General features: G+C 36.1%; 1 protein-coding gene across 1 annotated transcript in view; it reads left to right on the top strand.

The window, feature by feature from the left end:
• Positions 1 to 989: 989 nt before the first annotated feature.
• Positions 990 to 10,061, top strand: part of LOC104073032 (peripheral plasma membrane protein CASK-like) — a gene marked incomplete at its 5' end in the record, with an annotated part of 94,208 nt that continues 85,136 nt past the window's right edge. The window contains 2 exon segments of the mRNA XM_009572679.1: positions 990 to 1,067; positions 2,371 to 2,443. Of these exon segments, the coding sequence (XP_009570974.1) occupies positions 990 to 1,067; positions 2,371 to 2,443 (151 nt within the window).

The raw sequence follows: 10,061 nt of genomic DNA, 5'->3' as shown, positions 1-10,061 counted from the left end.
CCCCCCGCCCCCGAGTCTTCGGTGGAAAGGAAAAAGAAAAGGTGTGAAGCCTGAAAATGGCATGTTACAATCGATATTTTTGCAAGTGCCTTGTTAAGCATGAATTATAATATGTGATTTTTATTGTTCCTGTTAGCTCTTGTTACTCTCTCCTTGCCCCATCAGGCAATGAACATTTTTAGATATAAATCTGACTTAGGTTACTTACAGGAGAAAGAAAAGGAGGGCAGTTATGCCACACCAAGCTGCTTTGGTTTTAGAGAAATGGTAGTCTAGTTTTAGCCTAAGGACTATTAATGTACGTGCATCTAAAAGTGTTATACTACTCATTGTGGGAAGTTAGGTTATCAGAAACACTGCGGACAATTAGGGAGAAAAGGAACAAAGTATCAAGTATCAGAGCTAGTGATACAATATGTGTGCTGTCACTGTTTTCAGGTGCCTTTAGTGAGGCTGTGAAGTACAAAATACCTTCTTGGCTCCTTAATTATCCTTATGAGAATGCTAACTGGAAAGACTATACTACATTTCTAGAGTATTTTTATAAAGTCTTCATTTAAAATTCAGTTTGAGTAAGATTTTTGTCTAACTACAGTCTTTATTATAAAGTTGTACTTGTAATGCTTTTAAGAACACATTTAACAATATCATGCATTAATTGTTAACTTGCAGAGCCTTCTTGTACAGGGTATTGACTTTCTGCTGTCTTATACACCTTGTTCAATGAGCAGTTTAAGCAATAGAAGAAATGTTTGGTTTTGCTAATGTTTTGAGAGAACTGTTATATGACCTGAGAGGCATGAAATGGTTAACCTGTGGCAAGCCATATTCTATTAGATTACCTATTAAATGCTGTTCTAGTTAGTAATGCATTGTACATATATCCGGAGTATTTTATATAAGTGGAATAAATAGATTTTTTTGGAGCATTTTTATGTAATTGATTGTAGTTATCCATCTTAAGCATTTTTTCCTCTTCTTACCTGCAGTATGGATGGAGCAGATCTGTGTTTTGAAATTGTGAAGAGAGCAGATGCTGGATTTGTGTACAGCGAGGCTGTAGCCAGGTATGTATTATAATTTTAATTAATTCCACGGGATAAATGGAAAAGAATGGAATATACTGTTTTACAATCTGGTAGCTAAAAGTTGGAATACTGTAAATAATCCTGTTTCCACAGTCTGAATGTTTATTACAATAATTAGCATAATAAAAGTAGAATTTTGGAGCATTTTGTCATTTACTAGTTGTATATTTGAGTGGAATTATTGAATAAAATAGTATTTCACATCCAATACTTAATTCTCTGTCTTTTGCCTTTTATGGATTTCTCATATGATGGCATTAGGTGACTTGCCTGACAGGTGTGAGTTTTATTGGTCTTGCTAGATGGAGTTGTCTTTTTTAATATATATATCACTTTATTTATGGTCACTTCAACTTTTCATTTACAAAGTAAACTAAAATCAAAGAGTCTGTATAATTGCAGAAGGACAACAAAACCCAATGTCCTAGTGGCACGATAATTGAGCTCAAAGCCCATGAGATTCTTGGTTTACTTTTCTAGACACTGCAGATTTTTTAGCATCATGGAAGCCAGGTTGGAAGAGACATCAAGAGGTCTCTACTTCAACCTCCTGCTCAAGGCAGGGTCAATGCTGCATTTGGATCATGTTGCTCAAGGCTTTGTCCGGTGGGGTCTAGAAAACCTCCAAGAAGGAGATTCCACAGCCTCCCTGGGCAACTTGATCTAGTGCATAATTATGCTCCTAGGGAAAAAGGAGCATATTTTATTGTTTCCCTATAACAAGCTGGGACCTCCAGAGGGCAAAGATTGCCTCCCTTAACCCGCTAGTAATGCCCTGCCTGATGCAGCACAGGATGCTGTTGGCTTTCTTGGCTTTCTAGTACAGTCAGTAATCTGTTAAGGGATCCTTTGGACACAGGGGAGAAAAAAGTTAGTCTTCAATCTGCATCAAGCAAGCCAAGATCTTGGTTCTATCCCTTTCTAGATAAATCAGGCACTGATACTCACTTTTTTCCTTTCTGTGTTTTGTTATAAAAAAACCTAAAGGGTCCTGACTTCTTGTCATAGAAAGCAGCATTATTGAACATTTGAAACCTTTACAAAACGGAAAATGCAGATTTTTCTTCTCTAATTTTCCTTGGCTCCAATCAGAATAATCCTCAAACTTTAGATTGTATTATTCATTATTATAAACACACACTCCATTCTGCTAAACTCTGTATATTTAAGGTTAAGTTGGTTGATTGGTTTTGTATAGTTTGACTCTTAGAACTTAGTTTGTTATATGTGTATAGTAATTTTTCCTGCAGGTTTGTCATGAATGATGTCTTTGTTTTTTCAGTCATTACATGAGACAGATATTGGAAGCTCTACGTTACTGTCATGATAATAATATAATTCACAGGGATGTGAAGGTAAGGGGTTTTAATTCTTTTTTTTCTTCACCACAGTAATACAAACTACTGAATTTTGATTTCTGTAATTTAGAGGAAAGGGGAAGCTGTAGAAAAGGAAGCTATATTTGCTGAGTGTGTGTTTACTGTTACTGTGTCATCTAAGATTAAAGCCGATCTCTAATTCCATCAATATAGAACATTTAGGAGGTCTTTATTCACAGATTACATATGCATTTGATTGCAACTTACTGTGAAAGTCAGTTTAATTTCTGGTTTTTGAATATTCATATGAAATCTGCTTGCCTTTTTTTTCTTGTTAGGAAAATGTGTGTATAAATTAATTGCATAAATTAAACTGGAATTGGTAGATTAATGGCATCGTTTTGACAGCATAATGACAGTCTTCATCCAAACTAAGATTTCAGGAGATGCACATGCTTAAATGTTGCAATATTTTTTGCAAGCAGTCTTAAACATTTATTATTATGAAAACTTCTCTAATACAAACAAGTTTGGGAGAAGAAATATAGTGTTTAAGAACAGTGTATGTACATACTCTTTTTGATCTGGTGAATTTTGTTCTATGGATATTTACGGAACTAGTTTATCCCAAAGTACTTTAATGTAAGTAATTGGGATTTTTAACCTAAGTGGGTTTGACTCTCTTCAATTTGAACATACAGGTTCTTTGTTAATGTCATTGTCTAAGGTAGTTATTCCTACTTGTCTTCTCTAAGAATTTGCTTTTATCCAAAGCGAGTCAAGCACTATAGGAATTAATGAAAATTCTAACGAGCTCTGATGGTGCAGTTTGAGAAGTGAATCTTGGGGTTTAGTGAATAGAGAAGGTTGAGAGAGGGTAAGCTGCTTCAAACTCCTACAGGTGATCTGTGAGGGAAGAGAGTACGGACACTGAACTGATGATTTTCATTTAAGGAGTCATTGGGTTTTGCATATGCAGGCATTGCAGACCTTTCCCAATGTCTTTTTCCTTTCCTTCTAAAAATCAAGAAAATTATTCCATGTAATAGGCTTTTTTTTTTTTTTAAGTGTGGTATTTTAAAAATCATTTCTTACAGTAAATTCTAAAGACAGCCTCTTAATTGCTGGTAGAATGTCTCATCTTGTTCTGTTTTGAAGGTTCTAGATTATTTTAATTGTTCATTTTTGGTACCACATGGGAATTTCAGAATTAATCATCTTTATGTTGCTGTGTCTTCCTGAAAGCTGCTTTTTTTTTTTTTTTTTTTTTTTGGACCATGTTCTTGAACGAAAACAAATTTCAGTTTCAAGGGCCTCTGAGGGAGGCCCATCTTACTGAGTGTAAAATGGGAATTTGTTTTGCAGTTTATCCAGACTCTGAAAACTTTAAAATCACTGTTTTTATTAAATACCATCCTTAGAAATAAACCTGTTCAATTACATGAGTGAGTAAGAATTTTTAATGTATCAGTCTAAAGTAGTGTAAATCAACAGACAGTGTTTCATCTTGGCAAAAGCAGTGCAGAAATATAACTATGGGGTTTAGGTGTAGAACATATTAAGCTAACTGCAATATCCCAGCTCTAGATGTCACTGTAGTCATTGTTTAGAAAGGAAGTGGACTAAGCGACCAATTTCCGAATTATCTGAATGGATGAAAGTGAATTAATAAAAATATGTGAGGTTGATATAGTCATACTGCTTTTTTTCCCTCTCAAGCTTTCTGTGAACGTTATTTTGGACAGCAAAATGTTTGAACGTTATCTGATGCACAGGAAAATTTGCACCTTATTCTTCCCTGTAAGAATTAGGTGTCTTTTAGCCACTTTTGTGATCCTTTAGCTCTTGACTGATTAGGAAGAGTTAGACAGGAATACTTCAGTTTGCTGTAGTCTAGTGCCAGAAACTTCACCTGACTTGTGTAAGTGAGAAGATGTACAAAAGCTTCTGGAGCACTACAACTGCAGCCTGTGATAAACTCTTGTATGCTCCAGATTCAAGTCTGATGACAGAATCAAAACATGAAAACTTTCACAAGAGGCCTGTAGTTGCCATAATTTCCTTCACTGCTCTGTGAGACCAGACGTTTCTTGAGCCTCTGTATGTCATTTGACCCCCTCCAACATTGCTTAAAGGCTTTATAATCAGTGACAATTGCACCTTTGTTTCACCTTCAGTTAATGTCATCCTGCATTCATTCACTGGCTGGAAGTTGGATTGTATGATAAGGGAAGTAGAAAATGCTAATGCAAGAAGGTGGAAAACTCAAGACAGCTATGCATCAGAAATGTGAATATCAAGAACTTTTCCCTTACTGCAACATTTACTCCTATTCTGCCAACCTAGTGATACAGCACTCAGCCATCCCTTTTATTCTTTCAGAACCTTGCTGTGTCAGAAATACCCAGAAGATGGCTACTGAAAGTAGCAACATTGCAGTGGGGTCTTTTCCAATATAGAATGTTATTACACAGTAGTTCAGTATACAGAATTATCTTTATGTAAGAGAACAAAAAAAGGGAAATGGGAGTAATGTGGGTCTGAAATGAGATGCTTGGTCTTTTTCCATAAAACCCTTACTAGAGTTTGAGTACCATTTGTCACTGAAGTCAGCCACTTTCTCTTGAGCTCTCAGTATTAGACATTAATGAAAGTATTTTGTTAATATAGCCATTAAAAAGTGATAAGTGGGAGAGGACCTTTAAAACAGGACAAAGAAATAGGAGAAAAATGGCTTATCTCTTTCTTCCAAATCTCACTTCACTATATTCTGTCCTGCAAAATAGTGCTTTCTCTTACTTCATCTTCAGGAATAAGAAAGTGACAAATTGGGTTAACTCTGCATTAAAGTAGTTTTTCTCTCAACGTAAATACAACTGAAGATAGTTCCCTTGTATACGATAACACATTTATTACAGACAATAACGTATACCTCGAGATTTTACGGAACTAAAAACGAGTAACCAAAATGTGCTCTATAGCTGTAATCTTCCTTCAAGAAAGAGAAAAATTAATATATGCCGCTGCAACTCTTAACTGCAGAGGATACCACTGATCATTGAACTTCCTTAAGTTCTGTGCTATAGAATTATTTTAATAATTATGATTTTAAAAGCTGAAAGTGGTGGTTTTGTTATAAACAGGTTGAACTTGGATATTTCCAATCCCTATGGCAGGTAATGTGGTGTGGAGTACCTAAAGTAGCATTTTGCATTTAGTGGAGTCACATTTGGTCAGCATTCAGTATTTTGAGTTGTTATATTCTCAGTGTGTGGGAAAAGTTGCTTTATCTTGTCTTGACAGTTTCACTGAGTTACCTGTTAGTAAGAGGATAGACTAACATTGATCTTGGTAGAAGACTGTTGTGCTAGTTACTGAAAGTAGTATGTGATTCAGCTCAAGAAATAGACTGTTTAAGCATTGTATAAGTTATGAAGCAGGACAGTGTTCTATAAAAAGTGCATTTCTTCAGTGTTTATTGCAGATTTTTTCGCCTGTTCATTTTTGCAATAACTTCAACAGAATGTTTTTTTATCCGTAAAACATCAAGAGGTTTTACAATCTTCAGTTAGCCTATATTGTGATGCTTATGTAGCATTTTATATAGTTGTCAAAATCTTGTTATAAAAATACCTTTTAATATAGCTGATACAAGAGTAATTTAATCACATCAAGAGCTTTAGTTGCTGGGGTTTTATCCTTAGTTCACTCCAAATACGCCAACTTTGCTCTATGATTTCTATATAGTTTGAGTGCCTGTATACGTTTCTGTGATCAGTAAAATGATTGGTGTGCAACTGGAGTCAGGGCAAGCTTGTTGGCTAAATGTAGATATCTCAAATTTTTATTATCGGTTTATTTCAGTAGGAATGCTTGTTTCCAGCATGTGATCACCTAAATAGATAAAACTGCTAAAGCAAAAATACACGGATTCTGCTTTCTCTGCTATTAAGATTCAGTTCAATATTTCTGTGACTGGAACAGAAAACACTTTTTCCAGAGAGTAGGACTAAGCATTACGTGCTGTACTGTGTGTCATATACAAATCTCAGTTGGTCCAGGTGACTTGAGACTTGACCTGTGAATACATTTGCATGTGGATTTATGTGCTATGCAGAATTTAATTAACCATATGAATTCTGAGAGCGCACTCAGTTACTACTTCTGTCTTTCATTGCCTAAACTACTTGTAGTGAGGCACTTAAGATTTTGCCAGTAGAGTTCAAGACTCTTATACTTCTGCTTTTAGGTATATCTAGAAAATGAGCAAGGCTTGTACATATGTGTCTGTGTATGTTTATGCAAGTGTGTATTCAACTATATAAAAAATAACCAGAATAGAAGCTGTTCTTTAAGACCGTCTTCTCCTTCCAATCTTTGAATATCCAAAACAAGAAATCTGTTGTGTGTTACTTCCCTTCTACTCTTTTCACCTTGGCATGGAACCTGTTTTATGCTTTCTGGGGACAGTCAGTAACAACTGGTGCTTTTTATGTATTTTCTGGAAGTTATTAGATCCTTGAGATCCAGTAGCAACTGCTTTGTGAGGATTTTGTTACATATTAAATTGTTAAACGGTTATTAAGGTTGCAAAATCAATAGCAGAGGTAGAATTAAGGTGTCCTATCTGGCCATGTTTTTCTGAGGAAAACTTCTTCCTCATTCAAGGCAGAAGTTAAGAGGCTCCAAGAATAAAGCTTTCAGTATTTTTTCCTCAGTGTTTCTTCAGGCGGTACTTCCCCCCCCGCCCCCATTTATGTCCACTCCTGTACATATGCTTCCTATCTCAGAGTCCCCATTTCTTGTTTTGTCGTGCCCTTTTCCTAGTGTACTGTTAGCTGACTGCTGGGTGTTCGGAAGCAGTTTTGCTAAGAAGTATATTTATGCTGCTTGGCCTACTTAGAGCTCAACATCTACATTCAGGAAGTTTACATATTCCAGTCATTTGCTTAGCCAGTCAGAAAACATGTATCTTCTGATCGATAAGCTGGCCACCCATGCAGCACATATGAACGGGTTAACCAGAAAGTAGTCAGACACTTGCAGTCTTTTAAACCGCTTTGCAAAGCATGTGCTGTGCATATTTGCCTTAGGATTTTGTGTTCCCTGCTATGGAAATGAATTATTTTATTTTTTATTATACAATTCACAAGTCATCTGCTAACTTCTGAATTGGCACCAGGATGTCTAAGCAGTGCAAGAAGTTTAGCTCATGAGCTGTGTTTTGCTGAAGTATTTCTGTCTCTCCCTCATGCCTTTCTGTTTTGAGGGATTTTTCCTCCATGAACTTTTCTGTCAAATGCTAGACCAATGTATTACTCAATTTATAGTTTCTCAAATTGCCTGTAAAGCTTTTCCACTATTTAAAACAAGAAAAACTTTGATGCAATTCAAAAATTTAAAGGAGACATCATCTTGAACAGACTACGTAGGAAAAAAGTAAAGTATATTTCATTTTTTTGGTATAATGTAGAAATGGTGGAATGGGATCTTGCTAAGAGTCTATCACAAAGTTATATTTGATTAGTAGTTTCCAAAGTTTCATCCGTTTTCTTGCCTTTTTTATAAGTGCAGCACTGGGGAACACGTGGTTGTGACTAGAAAAGTGGAGAAAGAATGACTTACACCTATGCTACCATCAAAAACTCTGCATTAAGAAAAACATCCACAGGCAGGCACTCTGCTGAGATGTCCTAATAACTGCATTCCCTATAAAATGTCTTTAAGGAAGGACAGAAGTAGTGGGTTCTCAGTTTGGGCCTGTGCATATTATAAGAACAGCAAAGTAAACAGCTTTGCTCCCCCATACTTACAGCTACTGATCTAAAACCAGTCATCTAAGCAGAACTGTGCTGTCTGGAGGACTTAAACTGCTCAATTCAGTTCTGCTGCAGGTACTTGGCCATTGGTTGTGCTGCACAGTCAAACACCCACCTGCACAAACTGGCTTCCCATGCTCAAGGACCTGTGTTTGCAGAGCAACTTTTCTACAGCACGTTGTAGAAGAAGCTGCCCACTTCAGGTTTTTCCATAAGTTGTATGCTAAACATCACATGGGAGTCCTGTGAAAGAAGCAATCACTAAATTCTGTTATCACAGGTAAAATTGTATGTTACCTATTATTTTCTGTCTTTTTCACTCGCATCTTTATTTAACTTCTGCAGAACAGGAAGCAGCTGTCAGATGATATGAATTCTTGGGGTCCCTCCCAGAGAAGACCTAATATTTTGTTTCTGCTGGCACTTGGGTCAGTTTAATGTACCTGTCATGGAACTCAGTTTTGTAGGGTTGGGAAGACAGAATTGCTCACTACATTTTATTGTGAAGTTTTGGGCGAGTGATAGGATTGCTCAGAATAGGTAGTGTTTTCTAGCACTTTTTACACTCAGTAAACTCCTCTTGATCTCAGTTGCAGAGAAGATTGTATAAGGGAAAAGACCATTCTTAAGTGTCTTCTACAGAAATGATTCAAAATAATTGAAATCTCTACTTAAGTCATCGTGATATTCTAACTTCTACAGTTAAAAAAAAAAAAACAACAAAAACAAACAAAAAAAACCCAAGCACAAAACCTCCTGTTTTGCACTGCTCTCATACTGTTAATGATCATTAAAGGTTTATCATTAAATATATTTTGTATACCAGTAAATAATAAGCATTTATGCCTTCCTAATTAAACCATAGAGTTTACCTCACAAGATTAGACGCGGAGTATGGAAATTCCAGTGATTTGTTTTGCTGGGGTTTTTTTTAATCCTAAGTAGTACCAGAGGTTAGAAATAACTGCGTGTATGCATTTCATCCTTTTTTCTTCACTTAATGTTACTGTACATTCAGATATGGTACAATTTTGTAGATCTTTTGTGCTTTATGCACTCTTCTATAAATGGTCTGAATTTAAACATTGTTGTGAAGGAGGTGCCTTCTGGAGCAGCATGTGTTAATCCACTTTTGAAGTGGAATGAGTATGTAGCACTTTTGGGTGAGTACGATATCCTGAGTACACAAAGTCTGCATACCAATAAGGAAGCCACTGCCTCAGCTGTTGAGCGTGACTGCCGTGGATAAGACTGCAAGAAAAATTATTCCAGACCAAGCTACAGAGCATGTATAAAACCCATTTTTCTCAAACACTAAGTAAAATCCTAGGCCACCAGAGTTTTTCTTCATCTGTGGATAGTTCGCCCCTGCAGGTTATCCGTCACCATCAAAACTTTCTCTTCAGAGTCACCGTGTTGCAGATGTAATTTCAGTAACACTGTGGCCATGATAGGAAATGTCAGAGCAGGGTGATAAATTAGTCAAATCTTAAATCTGAGATTTCTGCTACTTCAGTACAAAGCTGTAGTAAAGCTTTTTCTGTGAAGGCTAGAACTAAAAAAGTGCATCATTTCTTAACACAGTTTTTTACTCCTAAAAAACCAGTTACTATAGCAAAACCCTAATATGATGGACATAGCTAAAGTAAACAACGGCATTTTTCAGTAACTTGAGAATAAGATGTCATCAAGAACTCCTCTTTAGGCACTAAAGAGTTCTAGTATCTCATTATGCATTCCCCATTAAAAAAAAAAAAAAAGGAATCAAACTTCTACCCAAATACTCCTGACCAAAAAATAAATGTTAATCTTGAATGTGTTTTATAGCTCTCTGT

The sequence above is a fragment of the Fulmarus glacialis genome, unplaced genomic scaffold (assembly GCF_000690835.1).
Source record: "Fulmarus glacialis isolate BGI_N327 unplaced genomic scaffold, ASM69083v1 scaffold24352, whole genome shotgun sequence".
Classification (NCBI taxonomy): domain Eukaryota; kingdom Metazoa; phylum Chordata; class Aves; order Procellariiformes; family Procellariidae; genus Fulmarus; species Fulmarus glacialis.
This window is presented reverse-complemented; position numbering and strand designations above follow the sequence as displayed.